General features: G+C 45.5%; 1 protein-coding gene across 3 annotated transcripts in view; it reads right to left on the bottom strand.

The window, feature by feature from the left end:
- ME3 (malic enzyme 3) overlaps window positions 1-23,929 on the bottom strand; it is a 114,971-nt gene extending 91,042 nt beyond the window's left edge. Inside the window, exons 1-2 of one of the 3 annotated variants that reach the window (XM_065678802.1) lie at window positions 23,717-23,798; window positions 18,944-18,996 (exon numbers count right to left, since the gene is read on the bottom strand). Coding sequence is in view for 2 of the 3 variants with exons in the window: in XM_065678800.1 (XP_065534872.1) it covers window positions 23,717-23,905 (189 nt within the window). In the remaining variant the exon portion in view is untranslated. Of the gene's footprint in view, window positions 1-18,943; window positions 18,997-23,716 lie in introns of all 3 variants that reach the window. The other 2 variants (XM_065678800.1, XM_065678801.1) reach the window with 2 other exon arrangements.
- Window positions 23,930-24,371: the final 442 nt, after the last annotated feature.

Genomic DNA, 24,371 nt, shown 5'->3' with positions numbered 1-24,371 from the left:
GCCCAAGCTGAAGAATGACTTGCCAGAGCTGCACCTCTCCAGGCAGGAGATGAGCACTACAGGTCATACTGCTCCTCACAGGCATCTTTACAGGCACACCATCATTCTGAGGCCAATACTGAAGGTTAAGTCTACAGTTGGCCTGATGCCCTCACATCATCCTCATGTGTGATCTCCAGCACTGTAGTGGCAGAATCCCCCCCCACTGTTTTGGATGAAGGGACAGGGCTTTCCATCTCTGTATTTCCCCAGTCAGCAACATTTTCCCTTGGTTCTAGATTGCAGTTTTATTTTCTTTCACATCCTCTGTAGGCCCAAAGCCCAGTGTGGGATACTCATCCCAGCTCATGGATACTCCTCAGTGGAGCAGATGAGTGCCCAGTTAGATAAAGTAGGTGGATTGGGAGCATAAATGAGCTTTTAGGTCTGCTCCTGCAGCTCACAGGACATCCTGGGGAGTTTCCACTGAAGCTGCAAGGACGAACCTCCTGCTTTTGCATTCATTCCCTTACCAGCTAATAATGACTCCTCAAAGCCTGCTGTGAAGCAGATGCCTTCAAATAAATGGAAACTTCAAGCCCTGCCTGTGGCATCACAACTGTTTATTTATTTTAAATTAAAGCTCTGAGTAAATTATTACATATAATAGGACTGCACAGCGTTTGGGTTTGCTTTCTTTAAATCCAACACATAAAACCTGCTGTAAAGACCCTTAAGGCTTATCTCTATAGCTTTAGGCACCACAACCCAGTGTTGTTTACTCTTTCACAACGCTCTTTGTAGGGAAATTCTATCATATCAATTCATTAAATATGTTTTGAGGCTGTGGAATATGTGCTTATGTGAATACACTTGAGGTTACAGCTCAGTTTATGGAAGCAATTTCCATTGCAGGGCTATATTCTCCACATTGCTTTAGAATCCTTATTTTCTAATGGAATGAGAAAATTGCCTTCCTATAACTGCACCTTTCAAATTCATTTTCTAGCTGTACTCCATCACATCAGGGCTTCCCACTATCAAGTTTTCATTCCAATTTTTCCACTCATTTCCCGTAAGAATTTAAGCAACTGGCTGAGAAGTAATTACTCTTATAAATTCATTGCTGTTAGCTGTGCTTTTGGTTATGATCTCGTGGGGTTTTGGGGTGGGTGTTTGTTGATTTTTAAGCTCGGTGTGACTCAAAACTTACCTGTTTGAAAGGGAATCTGCTCAGTGTTAATTCTCTTCCCCATACACATGGGAAAAACATTGTTGAGATGCAGGTCATGAGCATCTGAGTGTTACCAATGTATTACATAAAGCAGGAAAACTGATAATAAAGCAGAGATATCATCCCTGTCTAGTTAGCATTAGTGATTGGTCTCTGCATCCGAAAAACTGAATTAGTCTCTGTTGTCCTCCTGCAGAGCCTTCATTGCCACCTCAGGCACTAAGATTCTCTAGAAGTCTCTTAAGAAGTTGCTGCAAATCGTATGTCCCATGAAGGAATCTGTGGTTATTCAGAGTCTCTTCTGTGAGAAGAGCGAAAGGCAGCACCAACAAACTACAACTGCAAAATGAAATGAGGTAATTCTTTATGCAACACTTGGTCATTTTAAAGAGCTCCTTGCCTTGTATGTTACTTCTTTGAATATGGAGTTTAAAAGCATTTAATGGGGAGGAGAAAGGGGCATTTACTGTGAGGGTGCGGAGGCACTAGCACAGACTGTCCAGGGAAGTGGTAAATGCTTCATCCCTGGCAGTGCTCAAGGCCAGGCTGGACAGAGCCTTGGGTGACATGGTTTAGTGCGAGGTGTCCCTGCCCATGGCAGGGGGGTGGAACTGGATGATCTTAAGGTCCTTTCTAACCCAAACTGTTCTGTAATTCTATATGGGATTCTATGCGGGATTGAGTGCACCCTCAAGTTTGCCGATGACACCAAGCTGTGTGGTCCGGTTGATATGCTGGAGGGAAGGGATGCCATCCAGAGGGACCTTGACACGCTTGTGAGGTGGGCTGATGCCAACATTATGAAGTTCAACCACGACAAGTGCAAGGTCCTACACCTGAGTCAGAGCAATCCCAGGCACAGCTACAGGTTGGGCAGAGAAGAGATTCAGAGCAGCCCTGCAGAGAAGGACTTGGGGGTGCTGGTCGATGAGAAAATGAACATGAGCCGGCTTCAGTGTGTGCTCGCAGCCCAGAAAGCCAACCGTATCCTGGGCTGCATCAAAAGGAGCGTGACCAGCAGGGCGAAGGAGGTGATCCTGCCCCTCTACTCTGCTCTTGTGAGACCTCACCTGGAGCATTGTGTGCAGTTCTGGTGTCCTCAACATAAAAAGGACATGGAACTGCTGGAACAAGTCCAGGGGAGGCCACGAGGATGATCAGGGGACTGGAGCACCTCCTGTATGAAGCCAGGCTGAGGAAGTTGGGGCTGTTCAGCCTGGAGAAGAGAAGGCTGCGTGGGGACCTAATAGCAGCCTTCCAGTACCTGAAGGGGGCCTATAGGGATGCTGGGGAGGGACTCTTCGTCAGGGACTGTAGTGACAGGACAAGGGGTAACGGGTTAAAACTTAAACAGGGGAAGTTTAGATTGGATATAAGGAGGAAGTTCTTTCCTGTTAGGGTGGTGAGGCACTGGAATGGGTTGCCCAGGGAGGTTGTGAGTGCTCCATCCCTGGCAGTGTTCAAGGCCAGGTTGGATGAAGCCTTGTGTGGGATGGTTTAGTGTGAGGTGTCCCTGTCCATGGCAGGGGGGTTGGAACTGGATGATCTTGAGGTCCTTTCCAACCCTGACTATTCTATGATTCTATGATTCTATATATTGAAGGCTATGAAATGCAATGATTTAAGTTAGTAGGTCCCTGAGCTGCAAACTGCTGGCAGCAGGAAGGAGGCACTGCTGTTGTTTGCTTGCCTATTCCCATTTTTCCTTAAGCATCTGTTGCTCGTCACTGTGAGAACAGGATACTAGAATACACGGCCTGCTCTAATTAAAGGCTCATAGACATATCCAAGCAATAAAACTATCAAGATACTTGAGGTGTAAGAAAAGGTAGTGTACAAAGAGCCATTTGGTTGGCAGAACACAAACTCCAGATTAGTTCCAAGTTTCTCATGTTTTTTCATACTGTTTCTTGCTGTGGGGCTCTCCACAGGCATCTTTAGCATCAGTGCTCCAAGGCCAATTCACTGCAGATTGGAGGCATGTGCCAGGGGATCTTACCACACAGTTTATGCAGAAACCAATAGTCTGCAACTACCAAGCAGTGGCTTGTAACAAGATCCCCTAAACAGGCAAAAGTATGTTCTAATAGTTTAAAAAGCACTGAAATGGCATCAGGAATGACTCGAGTAGCTGCACATCATGGAATTGATTCTTTAAACCAACACAGGATTACACTTTCTCTAAGGTAAGCTTCGCACTGAGGTGGTTATTATTCATGGGGGAACTGGATTTCCTAATGGCACAGGACTGGGAATGAAGCAGTGGAATCTGTGAGACTTCTTCACTTCCAGATTTTTCCTTTCCAAGCTGTGGGACAGGGGAAAACAAATCAGAGGGTGGGTGGAGGGAGGACAGAATAGAGTCAGCTTGACCAGCCAAACCCTGCAGACAGAGCCAAATAACATCTAGCATCAGTTATTGGCCAAAAAGCCCTACATTGACTTGAGCATGTTCTGTAATTGAGATATGTGTAGTTCCAGCTAGGCAAAAAATGCTGAAATAAGCTCAAACATGGTGTAAGCAGTGCTAGGAAAACAGCACCCCTGACACAGTGAAACCGGCACAAGTGGCTTTAGTCAACAGGCTGGAAAGTAATAGATGAAGGAGTGCTTTTGCAATTTGAAAGTGTTTGGATGTAACACACTGTTAATGCAAGGCTATCCAAAAGGGCACTGTAGTCTATAGAAAACAAGATTAAAAAGCAGCTACATCATCCAGAGAGTTGTTTTTTCCTATACGTACTTACACAGAGATTTCCCAAATGTATCAGGGTGTCTCCTGAAACTTCTGCATGTGGGGGATCTCTTTGGCCATGACAGGTCTTTATAGAAAAGAGGCTATGTGCACTGTCACTGAACAGACCAGGGAGGCACAAACACCTTTTGGAACAACAGCACAACACCCACCATACTCTGCTACTACCACGTTTACATGTAGCCCGCTAACAGCATGTACAGGAGTTTTGTGGGTTTCCCTCAGATAAACAGCCAGGACAAAACCGATGTCTTGTAAGTCTGTGAAGGTGGAAATGAAGATGCAGTGCTTCTTGAAAGATGCTTAATGCATTGAAGTGAATGCCTTTCTGAAGTGCCGAAGCATGGCACAGAAAAAGTGTGTGTCATTCAGTTAGATCCCCATCCCATGCCAGATCTGTCTGAAACCCCATGCTAACACCTGACAGCGCTTCTGAAACAAGTCTTGCTAAGCACAGAGACAGCAGGCTCTTCTTGGTGTGTAATGAATGTGAGATCTGTCAGCAAAAACATACCCGAAACATCTTTCCCCTTTTATACAGAAACATTATTTGGAAGTGCTCAGCAAATGCATTAACACGCTGGATTAACCACGTGTGTGGCCATTCTCAGCATCAGAACCACAAGCTCCTGGCATATGTCAATCATTCCCGTTGAGACTGCCTATGCCAATCAATGCAGTTGGGAGGGAGCGGGGAAAGAGTAGACATACTTTTAGGGTCACAAATCCTTCTCCAGGTACTGGAAGTTTCTGTTTGCTCTAGACCACCTCACCAAGCTGTAATTGTGGGGTCAGTGCTGCATGATTCACCAACGTTGAGGTAACCCACAAGAAACACAGTTTTCAAATAAATAATTCCTTAAAAACGTGGGTGGGAAATCCCTGTGTGTTGCACAAGAGGTCTTCAGCTCTAACTCTGCTGCGGACCACTGTAAATACCAGCAAGCAGCTGGCATAGAGACCACACTGGATTTACAGGCACAGAGGTCTGGGGAAGCGGAGCTGTGCTGATGCTCAAAGGGGTCACTTCACTTGTGTATATTCTAAGCTTTTGGCCACCACTTTGTAAGTCTTACCAAAGCAAGACACTGCCACACAAAAAAAGATAAAAACATGGAGTAATTGATAATTTGCACATCCAAAGCAACAGAAAGAGACATAATAGCACACCTGAGGTACATCATTAGGAACAGCAAGGCAATATGAAGTGCCTTTGCATATATTGTATTTTAAAAATAGAATTATAGATCGTGCTCCAAAAGAAACTCTACTTCTACCCATGGAAGTGTTCAAGACCAGCTTGGACAGGGCTTGAAGCAACCTGCTCTAGTGGAAAGTGTCCTTGCCCATGGCAGGGGGTTGGAACTGGTTGAAGGCCCCTTCAACCCAAACCATTCCATGATTCTATCCAGAAGTGGTTCGTATGGGGACTCATACACCAGTCTCTAAGTGGAAACTGGCTTTAGTTGCAAAAAATGGTTATGGGTATGTTTCATTTGTTAGTACAGGTACTGCCTACGTCTGATGTAAGCCATTTGGGGTTTCTGGAGTTTTTACATCAGCAGGAATCCAGAACAACACAACGTTTAAAGTAGCCCCATTCACAGAAAGTGTTGACTCAAGTGTTCCATGAGACAGCAACAGCCTCGAGCCGCAAAGCCCATATTAGGAGACCATAACCACATTAGGAATGCCAACATTTAATAATGTCATTGAGACTAGCTCACGTGGCAAAGCAGCCCATCAGCTGTGCTTTAAATGAGTGTCAGCAGGATGCAGATGTCAATTAGGAGTCCAAGGAAGGCTGCTGGGGATCACAAAGCAGTTGAGATCTGGCAAACTACCTGGATGCTGAGACTGTTAATACATCAGATTTGATTTTGATTGTAGAGGTCAAGCTACAGTCTTGCTGGATATCACACACACAGAAAGCTCCAACCACCTTCAAAAAGCTTATGCCACCATTTCCCCAAGAGCTTTATATGGAGGCTACAAACATCTCTTTTAACACCATCATACCACCAACCCCTGATGTCTGCTGAAGCAAACAGAGTGAAGAAAAAACAGTGAAGACAAACAGATATTTCTAATGGAAAATCCTCCATCCAAATTCGAATCACATGTTTTCCTGAAGTCTTCCTAATTGTATCGGATGGAGCCAGGCTGAGAGAGCTGGGCTGGGTCAGCCTGGACAAGAGGAGGCTCCTTAAGAGAAGACTTTAAAGCAGCTCCCAGTGCCTAAAGAAGCTACAAGAAATCTGGAGAGGGGCTTTGGAGGGCCTGTAAGGACAGGCCAAGGGGAATGGCTTTAACCTTACAGAGAGGAGACTGAGATGAGCTCTTAGGCAGAAGCTCTTCCCTGTGAGGGTGCTGAGGCGCTGGCACAGGGTGCCCAGAGAAGCTATGGCTGCCCCATCCCTGGCAGTGTTCAAGGCCAGGTTGGACACAGGGGCTTGGAGCAAGCTGCTCTAGTGGAAGGTGTCCCTGCCCATGGCAGGGGGTTGGAACTGGATGAGCTTTAAGGTCCCTTCCAACACAAACCAGGCTGGGATTCTTCCTGAAAGGGTCTGCAGAAGGGTCTTTTACATTCACAGACGTACACTGGGCTGCTTACAAAGATAAATGGACAGACAGAACCAGGACCTGGGCTCCTCCAAGCCAGCCCAAGTACAATATAAACACAAGCAACACATAAAATTACTCTTGCTATCACTCTTCATTTTATTACGGAACAGAGATTTTGCTTCTCATCTCCTTATCTGCAACTCCTGATGATAAAAAACCTCTCAGTTACATTAAAAACCCTTTCTGACATGTATGTCATTCAAAATAAGGTTATACTAACAGCATCGAATCGTTCACACTATTCTCAAGTGTTACAGATTATCCACAGAAAGCAGCTTGAAGCTGTGAATGCATTTCCTAAGCATTTCTTGTCACAATCTACATCCAACATTCAATAAAGGAGAGCTCTAAAAAAGGTGGCTTATGCAAACACATCCAGAGTGTACTATTCAAACTCAGCACCCGAAAGCTGTTATTACTTCACAGAAATGTTTTTAATTGTAAAAATACAGAAGTGCACAAAATAGTTGGTTAGTACAAAGTAGATAAATGCCATTTGTCCACCACTAGAATGCAGAAGCTGAAGTATGAATTAGTGGCTGCTGAGAAGCACCATAAATTAACTGGTGCCCACCTAACAAACTGGTTACACGTCAGTACATATTCAGTCTCTTAACTTCACTGTTCAATATAAAGATATAGAGATGCTTTTGGACATTCTTTAGAAGTCATCATACGCTGAGAGGTCAGAGTGATTTTAGCCTGATGTGGATGTCGATGTTTTGCAGATGGCAGTAGCAATGCCTCGTCCTGCAGGAGAATCAGAAGGTTTTCATTTCAGAGAACAGCAGGGGTGAATTAGGACTCGCAATAAAGGAGTGAGATTCTGCCAAAAATCTAGGCCTAGCCACATGCATATGACTGCTTATGGGGGGGGGGGAGGCAGTTTCAGACAAATTTCAAGCAAGGTTCTACTTTGATGAGTATCCAAATTATACTAAAGTTGCTCCAATCCTACATTGTTGGGGATATGTGTTTGTATCTACAGAAATCTCACTTCAGACTAAGGCACTGTGATAAGTACAGAGGGGTGCCCCTGCAGTTGCACATTTTAATAAGCTTCCTATTACATGTAAGTTTGTAGAAGCAGATCCCTCACTATTCCATTATGCTGGTCTTGGTCCAAATTTCTGCCTAGGAGTCGCCCTGATGCTTCCCCAAGCCTTTTTCTCCCCAGACAAAACCAAGGAGTTCTGCAAAGCTTGAGGTTACCTGAATAACTTAGAGACATTAAAAAGAAAAGAAAATCAGTTGTTTCCAAAAGCCAACAACTTCTGAACTATGTTCTTGTTGGAGCAGCATTGCTGAGACTCAGCATGAAGCAAACATTCCGGGTTTATTTTTGTCCTCACTGAAAATCCATGCTCACACAGTATGGTCCACACAGGTCTGGTCACCCACATTCATGTCAGTCACCAACCTTTCTACCACTGAATTCCCACCAGATCTCAGAATTTGCACATCATCCTGACCCTGCTGTCACATGTCTTTCTGTATGGATCGAGAAGACAGGAAGAAATTCTTCCCTGCGAGGGTGAGGCAACACAAAAGCTGTGGCTGCCCCATCCCTGGCAGTGTTCAAAGCCAGATTGGACGAGGCTTGGAGCAACCTGCTCTAGCAGAAGGTGTCCCTGCCCATGGCAGGGGGTTGGAACTGGATAAGCTTTAAAGTCCCTTCCAACCCAAACCTTACATGATCCTATGATTCCACTTGACTATGACCACTACATCTAAAGACCAGTGGGATCAAACCCCAAACACTTACACAGTGGTGCTGATCTCAGTTTTCTTTTCAAGAAATACATAGAATTTTTGCTTTCAGAGGTGCCTGGTATGGAGAAGAGAGCCCAAGTCTGGCATGGCTGCGGGGTTTCATCCCTTTTTCTCTACCTTACGGGTAATCCTCACTATGCTCTTTGTTACTGCTACACTTTGCTTTTTATCCCTTAACTTCCCCAACCTAGGAACGAGGGAGCTGGGACAAAGGAATTGTGAACCAGAATAGCGAATGTATTGGAATATGTACTTTTGCACAAAGTGAACCAAGATCTAACATCCAGCTATTTAGGGAGGAGAAGAGGTTTGCTGCCCACAGCTTGGAGGCAGACCCTGTCTTCAAGCACCCTTACTGTGTATATTCAATCATACTGTAATCAAACTGCTCAGTGACTGCATAGTACATGGGAAGGACAGGTCAAACTCCTACACCAGCATTAAAGAACGTAGAATCTAAATCCATCACCAATAGAAGGGTCTGTCACACTGCTTCAAGATTTTCCTTTTCTTTCATCCACTACTCTTCTGCTCCTCCTTTTTTTAACCTGAAGGAGGAAAGGGACTGAATGAAAAAGAAGCCCTTGTGACCTCAGCAGGGTAAAGCCGAGAGCAAATTTATTCATTCAGAAGTTTTAACACCTGAAGTGGCTGCGCTTAATAAAGGAAATCCCAACTGGAGATACAACAAGCTGTCTGAACCTCCTCCTGCACGTTCATTTAATTTTTGCAGTTGGTTTTCTTCTATGTGGTACTCAATAACGCACATACATTATTGGCTTTTATTTTTGCTTCTCTTTCTTGTGAATACAGAGCAGAAGTCTATCACAATTTGCTTACAGCCCAACAGCACTCCCTCAAAGCCACTCCTCGGATACAGGCTTTGGCCAGAAGGCATTCAGTCTTACAGCAGTGGGATACTAAATTAAAACCCTATGCCCTAGTTCAGCAAAGCACTTAAACAATATGAAACTAATAAGGCTGCAAGTTTGAATACTTTGCTGCAAAAGGCTGTAATTACTCATTTGCTTCCCATCAAATTCAATCTGCTTTGGATCTAGTCCTAGACATTTGCTGGAAGGTGTCATGAAGTAAAATGAGAGGAAAGTCAGGCCAGTGATCTTGGTTTCTAAGAAATCACTGATTGAAGCATCTGTCTAATCAGATGCTGAGGCAGCAGCCACAGGGGGACCACACATCACACCTGGACCTGTGGCCCACAAGCTTTAAGCCTAAATATTTACCCTGTTGTGGTTCTCTTTGAATTATTGCTTTCATAATGTAGACAAGGCAATTACCTCAAGATTACAGGTACTGGCATCTGTAACGTATACACAGGGTGACGGAAAGGTTTGAACTGGTACACAATAACACCAGGAAATGTAAGTGATTAAGCATATTAATGGAAAAGCATTAAAAAAAAAAACTTTCTTGTGCATAGCTTTTGGAAACATTTCACAAAATGCTTTTCATTTTATAAAACAATACCTATTTGATGGCATGCATTAGACACCACAATTTGTGGGATATAGCAGTTGATATACCGCATTTCTAACAGGCTGTGGTTGAGATCATTGTCGGGACAGATAAAGGATGCTACGATAAGACAGGAGAGCAAATGGGTATGCTGGGTGAACGGTTAGGGGATTAATTTGGAGAGACCAGTGTTCCATCACTTGGTCAGCCACAGATGTCCCATATTACCTTGGGCAAGTTAAATCCAGCTCCCCACTGAAGTGAGAATAACCATTTCCCTGCCTCAAAAGAGCACTCCAAAGCTAAATGTGAGTTGTAAAATGCCAACGTGATGCCCATGACTGCCCAATCCTTACATGAACGTCTATCAGTGATTCAGAAACTGCCTTCCACAACCTCTTGGTAAGAAACACAATGGAGCTCCAAACTGTTAGCTGTAATGCAGCAAGTGTGTAGGACAGCTTGAATGCCTGAATGAATCTCATTAAAGAGGACCAGAAGCTGAATGACACATGCCTTGAAAATTGCATTATGTGGTGAAGGCCTCCAAGAATCAAGAATATGAAATAACAAACCACAAGTATTTCTCCCAGTCACACTGGTTTCTTTTTTTCCCCAAGTCTTGATGTTCAAACTCAACAGTTCCTATATTTTGCCACACTCTGGCAACCACAGCCAGGGATGATGTGTCTAAACATTGTCTAACTCACTGGACTGAGAAAGTAAACTTAGTCTCCACTTCAGGCTCAAGCTGGAGATTTTAAACCTAAGTGGTGTACTCTAGATAATAGAGATGTTTCTTATTTGTAGAGCAATAAATAAGCATCTTTACAACTTCTAGTACCCTTTTTCTTCACCTCATATTTGTCGGGTGAATTACCCAATATAGAGATGTCTTCTCTGAAGAATGAGATCTGCTGTCTCACATACTGGTATCTCAAGGCATGCCCTCTTGTTTCCACCTTGATCCTTTTCCTTGGGGAAAAAGGCAAAGACTTTGGTCATTGCCCCAGGATTTCTGAAAGTCCAGAAGTTAGCTCAAAGCTACAGTTTTATGTGCAGTGCTGATGTGCAGGTGGACAGTAAATCCAATGCATCCAAAAGACAATCAGACTCTGCATACGTACAGACTACACGCAAAGCAGCTGCTGGATGCCCAGATATATGGTCCACCTCACCCAGAACACAGATGAGGAATACCTGCAATGCACAGTGATACTGATGATCCCACCACTGTGCACACCACAGATCTGGAAACTCTCATATCCCAGAGGCTCCTCAGCCTGAGAGCCTTCCCTCTCCTCATAGCACTCTTCTGCCTGGATAGGAAAAAGCAATGGTGCCTCAAAGTTAAGGTTGAAGCCTCTTTTTAAGAGATAGAAAGCATTTCCCATAGTATGAAATTACTATGAACCTGAAATTACTATGAAACTGAGGCGTCCCTGCCTGTGGCAGGGGGGTAGGAAGTGGATGATCTTAAGGTCCTTCCCAACCCAAACCATTCTATGATTCTTTGATTCTATGAAAGGGAAGAGGCTCACAGGACTTCAAGCAAATTTGGTTTGGGCCCCAAATCAGGGTTCATTGCAACCAGCTTAGAGTTTGAGAAAACATTTGCACCACTAGGAAATTCAAACCAGTGGTGAACTGACCAAGGGACTTATGAACAAGACTGAAATTCATGCCTCCTACAAGCACGCTTAATACAGTGCTACAGTACCACAGTTCAGAGGTTACATTATGATGATGCCAAGCAAAGACATTAAGACTTGAGAATGGTTTCAGCTGCTCCTTGCTTCCTCATAGATATGTAACCACGTTCACCGCTCTTCCTCCCTTTTCCAACCCTGTGGAACACTGAAGGTCCTGGGAGCTGCTTTATTTATTCTCTGTCAAAAATTAAACATTAAAAGCCTCCTCTTCACTGAATCTGCTGTTCCTCGGGATATACTAATTGAAAACTTCTTGCTCGCTGTTACAAACTGCAGTGCAAATATTATGGTTCTGTGAGTCAAACAAGATTCATATCCCTCCTTCCCTGCAGGAAACCCTAATGAAGGCTACAGGGGTTTCCAGCTTCACAGGAAGTGAAACTGCTGGACTCTGACACTTTGATACTTGGCTTCAGTGAGAAACTCATTCTGCAACTCCACCACTTGCATTCCTAAGAGCAAAGCAGCCCAGCTGCCCATCAACAGGACATTTGACCTTGCAGGGAAACCTGAAAGGCACTGGTACAAAACAACACGATCTGGTTACGGTTTCATTCTCACTGCCAAATCCATTAAAGCTTATCTTTAAAATGCAATTAACTTGTTGTAAATGGCCAAAACCAAACCTATTCTTTAGCAGCAGCCAGACTTTTGCTGCGGCTTTCCAGCACATTTGCATCACTTCTATTTATGTGAGAAATTACTTCGCTATCTTATAACTTCAAATACAGCTAACATTACAGTTACAGTAAACCCCAAACAATTACTTGCCTTTAGGGAGGGTGGCCCAGTTTCAGCAAGCATCAGTCATGCATTCATTCTTGTTTCATAATCCCAGTCACCCTTGACCAGGGAACATCTGGAAGGTCACAATTCAAAGGCACTTTTGGAACTTCTATGAAGCTACAAGAACTCTCCAGAGCAGCTTTAAGCTCTCCAAGGTATCCCACTCAGTGCCCCCACTTTGCCTTCAACAGCTCTTGCGCACAAGTCCAGCTCTTCTGCGTGCCAGAGGACAGCTTCTGGCATGAGAAAGGCATCCCTGAGCAGTCTCTCCAAGTTCATACGGAAGATGAATGAGCTTGGACAGATGATGCTAAACCAGACAGGACTAAAAAGCACTTTTGATTTCTGGAACACATAACTATGGAAGCAGCTGGAGCCTTCATGGGATTCTCTATCAGTTGAAATGGATGATATTGGCATAATCCATTTTTGCTTTGAAATTGCTGGCTTAAGCAATTTTTCACATATGCTTTCATTTTAATTACTCCCCATGAACAGAGTACAATGTGAAATTCCGCCATCTTGCTACCTTTAATCTCATCCTTTTGTGATCAAACGATCTCGAACGATGGAACTGCTTATTCCTGAATCCTCAAAAGGCTTGATGCAAAGTTGACTGAAATCAGCAGAGAGCCTCCCAGTGCTTAAGCCTCTGCTGGCCCTCAGAAACCCAACAGCAATGTGCAGGGAAACCTCTGTGCTGTCGCAGGCATTATTTTTTCCCATAGACATAAGCCAGTGAAAGCTGCTGGCATCAGCACATGGAGGAAAAGGCATCTCACATGCGTCTCCTTCTAATAAACACTGCTGCACATCACAACCTGGGCAGTTTACCAAAGCTGAGAGGAATCTGCTGCATGTGGGCAATGAGAAACAAGTCCCAGGGGCATGTGCACAGAAATCCAAACTGGCGAAAAACCCCAAATTTTTACCTCTGATCAACCAAGTTTGTGTTTCACAGAACCACAGAATGGTTTGGACTGGAATGGATCTTCAGTCCATTCAGTCCAGAAACAAAAGCTCATCCAGTACCAACCCCCTGCCACGGGCAGAGACACTTTCCACTAGACCACACTGCTCAAAGCCCCATCCCCAAAGTTTGTAAGACACCAGCGTAAGCAAATTCACTGGGGGGTTTAAAGCAGCAGACACCAACCACAAGCCACTCTGTGTTACCATCAGCATTAACATATGTTTGGAAAGCTTTCTGTAGACCCACCTTCCTGGAGCACATGGTCACATTTATCCTTGCTTTCCATCACTTTCACCATCAAGCCAAGCCATCTGCTAGGCACTGGGGGAAGACATGTTCTCAGTTCTTCTTCCCAGCATCCTCATCACTTCAAACACTTTGAGATCATAGAAATATAGAATGGTTTGGGTTGGAAAAGACCTTAAGACCATTCAGTTCCAACCCCCTGCCATAGGCAAGGACACCTCACACTAAACCATCTCACCCAAGGCTGTGTCCAGCCTGGCCTTGAACACTGCCAGGGATGGAGCATTCACAACCTCCCCAGGCAACCCATTCCAGTGCCTCACCACCCTTACAGTAAAGAACTTCCTTATATCTAACCTGAACTTCCCCTGTTTAGGTTTGTACCCATCACCCCTTGTCCTATCACTACAGTTGCTAATGAAGAGTCCCTCCCCAGCATCCCTATAGGCCCCCTTCAGATACTGGAAGGCTGCTATGAGGTCTCCACGCAGCCTTCTCTTCTCCAGGCTGAACGGCCCCAACTTTCCCAGCCTAATCCTCTTGTGCAAACTGTGTGTCTCACCCAGAAACCATCTGAGCTGCTAAATTATCAAGTTTAGCACTAATGCACTAATTGCAGAATCATCGAACGGTCAGGGGTGGAAAGGACCTTTGTTCCCATTATTCCACAGACTCAGCACTGCAGCAAGTATTATTTATTACTTGCCTCATTTTATTGTCATTTGGGTGACATGGTTTAGTGTGAGGTGTCCCTGCCCATGGCAGGGGGGTTGGAACTGGATGATCTTAAGGTCCTTTCCAACCCTAACTATTCTACGATTCTATGACTGCTAGATCTAGAATCCTTGATACAGTATTAGGGGAGAAAAGGGCCTTTACTCTCCAATAATTTTAATCCAAAGATCTGATTTACAGGCACAGTTGTTTTTTTCCCAGCAATTAGCTACAAACACAAATGGCAACATGAAGGCACCTAATTGCCTGTGAGGTGGGCAATGTCTAACAGGGAAAGGTTTGGGCTTTGGGTGGGTTTTTTGTTGCTTGGACCAACTCATCTAGTTGGGGACATAAAAACATCGAGCTGCAAGAAGAAGAGCTGCAAACATTAAAATCCCTGGGTTTACTTCTATTTCCCCTGGCCTAATAAAACACATCTCTCTCCCTCCAGCCCCTGCTCTGCTCTACATGCTTAGACCATCTTGACAAACTCTTAATAACCTGAACATTTCCAAAAATGACAGGATTTGGCATGTATAATCCACTCTCTCATTTGCAGCTAATCACAGCTAAAATTACCTGCAGCTTCAACATCAAGCCCTTCAAATGAAGATTAAACAGAGTTTAATGGTTTCCATCATAAATTTAACCACTAGGCAAAGTGACAAATCCACGAGCCAAGCCAAAGAGTTAAAGTTCAAGACGTCTTGTGCAGGAGAACACAGCACTGCTGGGTTTGAAATAACTAATTCCTTCCTACGTTGAGAAACACAGTCAAGCCTTAACTACATGTTTTATGAGGCTGAACAGAGCTAATCCATATGGACGTACTACAAAACACACATCACTTTAGAAGTTAGACACAGAAAAAAACCAACCCCTAAAATGTGGAGCTGATCTTTTTTATATACAGTACAGAAATACACTGAAAATCTGTTTCAGTTCCATCGTTCCATGTGTTGAAGAAGGATCTATGTGCAACAGAGCTGCAGAGTGAAGTTAAGCAGATAATGTTGATACGCAGCAAACGTCTGCGCCGGTGTTATTTTCTTTGTCAGTCTGTTCAGTTTATGTCCGAGTTTTGTGTTTGGCAGCTGCAGAGCTATAAAAAGCTCTGCCATTTAAAACATTTTTAAAAGGAAGATATTGTATTAGGCTGACAACGCAGAAGTCGTTTATCAAAATGTCACGTTGTTTGGGGAGCCAGATAGCAAGTGTCACCCCTGGGCTTCAAAGAGGAGCTTAAAAATCAAAACCACGCTCAGCATCTCTACCAGAGCTCATTAGAAGCTGAAAGCAGTCAAGTTTGCTGTTGTGCTAAGCCTTCGATTGAAAGAGGGAATTACAGCACAGTGTTTATTCTCCCCCAAGCATTGAGGCCTGTCTGACCTGCTCACAACAGCATTGAAGCTCAGTCTGTCCCACAAGAATTTATTTGGGTAAAAGCTATAATAGGCTGTTCAAGGTTTGGTAGCAGGGAGGAAAAGAGAGAAAAAATAAGTGACAGTGACAGGAAAAGGAAGATACAAAGGAAAACCTCTGTGTTTTCAGTCTGACTTGTCTCCTAGGCTTTGCCAACATATTTCTGGATCCAGAAGCCCAAGGATAATTAAAATAACCATTTGCTTCTTAGCTTCCTGATTCATTGCTAAAACCCAACCAACAACAAAGCAGGACAATCTCCTGCATGGCATTTACTCAGAGATGGATACAGGCAGGGCTTCTCCCATGTAGGACAGCACCAAGTGTTCAGCTGCTGCAGGCATGTGCATTGGCAGCTCCAAAATCAGACTCCAGGGCCTAACTGCACGGCTCAGTGCTAGAAGAGCCGGGGTGCTGTCTGCACAGGGGCACACACCAGCAGTGTGTGCCCAAAGAGGAATTCCAAAGAGGAATAATTAGAACATGGATACCACAAGAGAGTTGGCAAAAGCAGATGTCTACACAGTACCTCCCATCAGCCAGGCAAGTTGTGGGGCAGGAGGGTAAATCTGCATCACTTACAGCAAGACAGAGAAAGAAAATGATCCCAAAACCTTGGAGGAGCCTAAATATCATAACCAATCATAACTCTCCCCTTCAGCAAGGGGCAGCAATAGAGTGTAGTTATTCATCAGTCCCTACCTTTCCTTTCTCAGCTCTTAAGGAATGCCAGTAAGAGTAGCTCAAGTCTTCTCCTGGAGCTGGCTGCTATAAAAGCTAAAGAGGAACTCAATTTACATTCGCTTTATCCAAAGTCAGCTCAAACAGAATTTGCTCTAAGACCAGTTTTGTTCAGTAAGTGCAATATCCGACACACCAAAACCACAAATGCAGGGGTTGAACTCAGCCACATAACATTACAGAGCTGCCAGACCCATCCCTAGTAGGTACCTTACAATACAGCAAATCCACATGATAACAAAACTGAGCAACAAATTGTTGCTCTTTATTTTGTGAATTAGCACTGCCTTTTGGCAGCTTCAGTTAAACCATCACTAATTCTGAGGAGCACCAGACTCATCTCAACTACAGCACTACAGTCTCTAAAATCAATGACATACATCACAATACTTATGAGGGGCAAGGCTTGAAGCCTGCTGAGGTCAGTGAAGACTGGGAGCAGTCCCACATGTAACATGGTCAGTGTTCCCACTGTCATCTGCAGTGCTTCCAAAGCAATCAACTAGCTGTTTGCCACGCTAAATGCAATGAATAAGAATGCTGAACGAGCTGTCACATTCAGCCCTAGCTCCATTTTAACCACAGCAATATCACACTTCATGCTGTTTATCAAACAATTTATGTTACTTAAGTGCAATTCAAATGCCAAAAACAACTTAGTCTACACTATGAAACAAAAGCTACATTCAATCTTAGCTCTGCCCTACCAAAACATGCCTGCTGTAAGGATTAAGACTCCTCTAAAAGAAAGGGCACGATAAAAAGAAAGCAACAGAGGCAGCTGCCAAACTGAAGAATTTCCACAGCTTATAGGCAATTTTGAAGGTAGTGTTACAACATAAACCGCTCAGGCAACAGAAACAAGCATTTGGGTCCAAACACTATTTTTATTAGTATCTCACAGTGACTGCAAGCATAAACTCAGCACTTCTAAAAGCTGCTCAACAGATACTTCCAAGACCTCTCAGTGCATCTACCAAGGACCAATGTACTATGGGGTTATTACAGCACAGAGACAGGGTCTGCATCAGCACCCTCTCCCTTTGACAGCAACAGACTCCCTTCCAATCCAGAGGAGGCCATGGACATCCTGCAAGGGCTGGAGCAGCTCTGCTCGGGAGCCAGGCTGAGAGAGCTGGGCTGGGGCAGCCTGGAAAAGGCTCCTTCAGGAGAGACCTCAGAGCAGCTCCAGTGCCTAAAGGGGCTACAGGAAACCTGGAGAGGGGCTTTGGGCAAGGGCCTGTAGGGACAGGCCAAGGGGAATGGCTTTGACCTGCCAGAGGGGAGACTGAGATGAGCTCTTAGGCAGAAGCTCTTCCCTGTGAGGGTGCTGAGGCGCTGGCACAGGGTGCCCAGAGAAGCTGTGGCTGCCCCATCCCTGGCAGTGCTCAAGGCCAGGTTGGACACAGGGGCTTGGAGCAAGCTGCTCCAGTGGAAGGGGTCCCTGCCTGTGGCAGGGGTTGGAACTGGGTAAGCTTTAAGGTCCCTTCCAACCCAACCACTCTATGATTCTTCTGCACTTCCAAGCTTTTCCACAAGAGCTTTACACGCAAATAATCAGTGGTATCCTGAAGGGCAGATTGTGACAGTGTTGGCAAGAGATGATGCAGACAAACAGGAAGGCAGACAGCCTCCTGTTTTGGCTACAAGGGAGAGGAACTGGAATCCAAACTGGGGAAGAAAAGGGACAACATCATAACAAGTTGCTTGGTACCAAAATATTTGGAAATGCCATTGCCAAAAGATACCTTGGACTCAGAAAAAGATATGCTTGACCAAACAGAAACGAAACTCCACATGCCAGGATGAAGGCAAAACCAAATCTAACTGAGCAACTGTATGTCCAGAATACTATCCCCCAAAATACTCAGCCAAAGCTCATCCATGGTGATACACATAGGCTTGACTGATGAAATAAAGAACAAGTGAACACAGGAAAACCACCTCCCTGCTCTGGACATCCCTGAAGGCACATCACACTGCACAGGGCTCCAAGCCCACATTTCAACTCTTGTAGAGTTAGAGCACGGTTTGAGCTTGCCTTCTGTCTCAAGCTGTGGTTTGGCTTGGGCCTGCAGTGGCCCATGTGCTGCAGGGTTTGCCCATAGAAGTGTCGTTTGATATCCCTAGAAACTCCAGAGTCCTGTCAGGTCAGTTCATCTACACGAGCATCCTGTCTCCAGCAGCAGCCATAAACCTTAGGATGAATAAATAAGGTGGGTAAATAGGATACTCTTCCCCTGCACACTCCCGTCCCTTCAGCATTTACAGTTTGGGGACTTTTTTACCCACGTGTGGCTTTAGTGTATACAAAAACCCTGAGGGGAGTTTATTTATTACCTTTTTAAGTGGACTTGTACACTAAAACTTGCTGAAATGGGCTCCTGGAAAATAAGAGGGGAACCTCCAAACTCAGCCCACCTCATACTCCTACTTTGCAAAACATAAAGAGATTGTAAGTGAAATGTTGGGAGTCACATAGCCACTTCAAGCCCTCTGCTTACCTCAGTATTCTTCTGTCTATCCAGACCTAAGGCTGGCCAACCCCAAAGTCCATCTGTAAGAACATGGATTTAGAGAGATTTACTAACCTGAAAACAGAATACTGCCTTGATTTGATCTTGCCAGCTGTCATTCAGACACACTGTTCTGGTGCTCTTTACTGATTTTAAATGCAATAGTTTCATAAAGGCAGCTAATTTTAGTTCTATTTCAGCACAGTTACTGAGGAGAGCTGTGTGCAATGGTATTCTCAACTGCAGTGGTAAATTACTGACACAGTGCAAAGAAATCTCAGCGCAATTCTGATCCCTGCAAAGCTAAAGGACAAACAAACTTTCTGCATTTTAATCATTCATACAGCAGCACATTCCAAACCCTGTAACAATTCTTTAAAGGCTCTTTACAGTTCCAGACTGGTACTTTTGGGTTTGTTGGGGTTTTCTGTGGCGGGTTTCTTTGCAATTCATTATGACATATCCCATAGAAAGCAATGGAGAGCAGGCACAGACATCAAGAGTAGAGAGTATTATCCAGATGTACACTGAAGACCCCAAATTCTGATCCCTGCACTGCACCTTGCAGAACAATTCAGCATGTTATCTCAACCTTTCAAATACAACAATATCCTGCTACATAACTACTCTATGATTCTATGACAACAAATTGCAACCTCCAGCTCTGCATCTGTTTGTGAAGGCACATCTCCAAGGAGGCATGATTTATCCCAAAAATAGGACTTCCAACAAAAAGCTTGAAGCACCATGAACCTCCCCACTGAACACTGCAATCAAGTGTCATGAGCTAAATCACAGTCAATTTTAGACAAAAGAGTTTTGGGTCCCTACAGGTGTGTGACCAAACTAGGAATTATCCAGCTCAGTGTGTGATTGCTAAAACACAGAGAGGACACAATGCATAGACTGGACAAATAATTTAAGGACTAGATGCTGGAGAGGGACTCTTCATCAGGGACTGCATCAATAGGACAAAGGGTGATGGGTTTAAACTTAAGCAAGGGAGATTTAGGTTAGATATACGGAAGAAATTCTTTTCTGTGAGGGTGGTGAGGCACTGGAATGGGTTGCCCAGGGAAGCTGTGAATGCTCCATCACTGGCAGTGCTCAAGGCTAGGCTGCACAAAGCCTCAGGCACCAAAGAATCACAGAATAGCTCAGGTTGGAAAAAACCTTAAGATCATATAGTTCCAACCCCCTGTCATAGGCAGGGACACCTCACTCTAGACCATGTCACCTCTCTGGCATCCCTATAGGCCCCCTTCAGATACCAGAAGGCTGCTAGGAGGTCTCCACACAGCCTTCTCTTCTCCAGGCTGAACAGCCCCAACTTCCTCAGCCTGTCTTCATACGGGAGGTGCTCCAGTCCCCTGATCATCCTCGTGGCCTCCTCTGGACTTGTTCCAGCAGTTCCATGTCCTTTTTATGTTGAGGACACCAGAACTGCACACAATGCTCCAGGTGAGGTCTCATGAGAGCAGAGTAGAGGGGCAGGATCACCTCCTTCGACCTGCTGGTCACGCTCCTTTTGATGCAGCCCAGGATACAGTTGGCACATGGTCTAGTGGGAGACGTCCATGCCCATGGTAGGGTGATTGGAACTAGATGATCTTGAAGTCCTTTCCAACCCAAATCATTCTGATTAGCAAAATCTCATTTATAATCCATGGTTTATGCAGTGTTGACACCCTTGATCAACATTTAGGAATTAAAATCAGAAAACCCAGCCAACTTCACATCATAAACAATGACCAGAGGACAGAAATAACTGCAAATCTCATACATCCATCACCAGTTCTTCATTTCTGTCTTTCTGCTCAGGCAGATTTGGAAAATAGAAGAGCTTCTCAGAGGACAGCCTGCTTTTATCCATATTTAGGATATTATAGAGGACCTAGCAGCACTGATTTCAGAACCTGCTTCTTCAAAGCATCTTCAACCTAGTAAGCAAGCAAAGCCTTGGATCAGTAACCTCAGACAGTGAATCTGCCTGTGGTTCTGCTGGAAGGACAGAGTCATCTTCATTGAATAAATACCACACACTTCATAGCTTTAGACTGACACTTTAAACTTCACCCACAAGTTAATTAAACAGCCAGAGCATTGAATAAAGCAGCAAAACATTTGCAGCCCAAAGTAAGAAATATCCCCTGCCTTCTATAAGATGAAAACTTATAGTAGGATCCACTGCAGAAAAACAGCAATGACCCCAGGACCACATTTAGCTACCAAGGGAGTAAACAGTAATTGCGATGAGAGTACAACAGCTGAAAACCTACTGAGATCCCCAATTGTGACTTAAACCACTGCAGCACAGAAGACCAAAGGACCATCAATCATATGAACTGTCTGAAACATCCCATTTCAGTTGAACACAGTTAAGTCTTTAGGTACTACAAGGAACTGCTAAAAGCAACAGAGAAATAGAAGTCTGCTTACAAGAGTTTGGAAAGAGGGCCTGAGCATTTACAAGTCCCCTAGGTGCATAAATAGCCAGTCCTTATCTCTTACCAATGACGATAGCTGTTTCTGTCCTCACTTGGATGTGCTGTAGATGCCTTTATCACTGACTGTAAGATCCATACTGACAGAAGAACATAACAACATACACAGTAAACACCCAGGCAAGACTAGCTGGGAGATTGCTCATGGCCAGTTAAACATGGCATGCTAGAATACATTTTACCTCTAACAGAAAGAGATTTCTTCCCTTCCCTCCACATGGATAGAAATCCATTTAGACTTAAAGAAAAACAGTTTATGTCACTGGAAGGGGAAAAAAATTTAGAAAAGCCTCAGTTCTGAAAATCATCAAATGGGACATTCAAAATCTACTTCTGTGGTGGCCAGATTAATTTAAAACACATGAGAGATTCAACTGGGTTTGCGTTATTATTGAATTACACTGAGCAAAGACCCAAGTATTAATTTTTTACAGTTTAAATTGATACATGTAAGACTACTAGAAACATCAGCTGTGTCTCTCTTTGTAACTATGATTGAATACCCAAGAGAAGAAAAAGCCATCGAAACCACTTAAAGCTGATGAACTATTGTTGATTATGAGATTGCTGGCAAAGCCTCTTCTCTTCAGTCTTACAGACATGCACTGTATAACGATTCAACACAAACTGCCTACAGAGTTGTTACACGCTCAGGAACACCCTGTGCCATTGCGTGGTCTGTAGGGGTTCACCACTACGGATGCTGAAATGGTATCAGGAGATGCAGCCCCGCGTGCAGCTTGCTACACAAAGTGAAAGCTGTCATCCAAAGAGTCTCCAGTCCAGAAGGAGCCACGTAAGTACATACCAAGCAGATGCTGAACAGAATCACAGAATGGTTTGGGTTGGAAGGGATCTTAAGATCATCCAGTTCCAACCCCCTGCCATGGGCAGGGACACCTTCCATAGACCAGGTTGCTCCAAGCCACATCCAACCTGGCCTTGAACACTGCCAGGGATGGAGCAGCCCCATCAGCTATGAATATCATGTTTAACACTTATTTTTAAAGTAATTAGGGTATTTTTAGTGATTTTCAGCAACATGAGTACATGAAACTGGAACCCAATAATCTTGAATCTGACATATCTGATCCCAAAATTTGCACCCAGGTTATTTCTCCCTTTCAAATTATGGAAAGGGATGGAAGAGTAGTGTGGGGCTATTTATCAAACATACATAAAATTATGTGTGTTCCTTTTCTGGGCTAAGAAAGGCATGCATCCAGCTACATGAAGGATGGTAGCTGTTTGAATAGAATAGGTAGCACAACATGATTCCAAGTTCATCATTGTCCCTACATGCTAGCAAAGCCCTCTTGCTTTTGTTGGTCAACTGCAGCAGTGGCCCGGGGAGAGGGGTCCAGGTCTCTTTAGACAGATAGACAGAAAGGATCAGTTTAGTTACAATTATCAATTCATACAATTTATCATATAAATTAAGATCTTAAAATCAACCATGGGTTGCTCACAAACATACGTGTGATATCTACTGATGTAAAAAGTGACCTATTTGATAAATGGCAATTGACCTTTCTCCTGCTGGGAAGTGGAGAGCTCCAGTCGTCCCTCGCCCAGAACTTCAGGGTCTCATTGTAAATGGTTGAAAACCCTTCCAAAGCCCGCTTTGTTGTTTGTTTCTAAATGACATTGACATTTCTGCAGCACTGACAACAAACACATCTTCAGCCTGGCAAGACACGCTGCTTTGGTTCTGCCATGACAGCAGGAGTTAAACCAAGGGCAACCACACCAAGGTCTAAACAGCCAGCTCCTAGGCTGCAATGTGCAATACAGCATACATCAAAATACCCCAGCTTTGGGGGTGTAGGAGAATCCACGCTTTCTCCTCCCCAGTTCTTCACGATTCCAGGCAAATGGCTGCAGGTCCTACACGGGCTCCCGCAGTGCCAGCACCGCAGCAGCCGCAGACAGAGGGATGCCAAGCAACCAGCTCCAAAGGAGGCCACTGCTGCTGCACCTCTAACCCTCACCGCACGCTGTGCCCAGACCAGCCCACCACCGCTGCGCAACGCATTCACCCGTCGGCGGGCTGCTCACCGGGGATGCGCACAGCCAACGCTGCCACAACGCTGCCACAGCGCTGCCACAACGCTGCCACAACGCTGCCACAACGCTGCCACAACGCTGCCACAGCGCTGCCACAACGCTGCCAACGCAGGGTACCCGCAGCCCACCGCACCACGCACCTTCCCCCGCCCCAACAAGCCCCTTTCCGAGCAGCCCCCGCGGCACCCACCTTGTTGAGGTGCGGGTTCCGGGTGATCTCGTACCCTCGCTTCCTCACGGACACGGCCTTGCCGCGGGCGGACGCGTCCTCCCCGGCGCGGCCGCTCCAGCCCCGGGCCACGCTGAGGAGCGGCGGGCTCCGGCCGAGCCCCGCCATCCGCAGCAGGCGGCCGCGGGCCCCGCCGCACACCGGCACCATCGTCCTGCGGGGCTGCTGCGCCTGAGGGCGGAGACGGCGGGAGCGGAGCCCGGCGGCGCGGGGCGGGCCCGGCCGAGCCCGGCCCAGGTGTGCCCGGCCCGGCCCGGCCCCTCCCGCCGGAGCGGAGGGGAGCCTCGGCAGCAGCTCCCGGCTCGACCCCGCCGCGCCTCCGCCGTTACCTGTTAGGGCCCAGGCGGCGGCTGAGGGGAGGGGGGCCCGGCCGGCCCCGCCGCCACCGGGGCAGTGCGCCCGTGGGGGACACGGGCAGCGGCGGGGCGGGGCGGGGGCTGCCCGGGCCGTGAAACCCGTGTACCCCGTGCAGTCACAGGGTGGTTGGGTTGGAAGGGACTTTAAAGCTCATCCAGTTCCAACCCCTGCCACGGGCAGGGACCCCTTCCACTGGAGCAGGGTGCTCCAAGCCCCATGTCCAACCTGGCCTAGAGCACTGCCAGGGATGGGGCAGCCA

This window comes from Lathamus discolor, chromosome 4, assembly GCF_037157495.1.
Source record: "Lathamus discolor isolate bLatDis1 chromosome 4, bLatDis1.hap1, whole genome shotgun sequence".
NCBI lineage: Eukaryota > Metazoa > Chordata > Aves > Psittaciformes > Psittacidae > Lathamus > Lathamus discolor.
The sequence above is the reverse complement of the archived record's forward strand: the minus strand, read 5'-3'. Positions and strand labels throughout refer to the sequence as shown.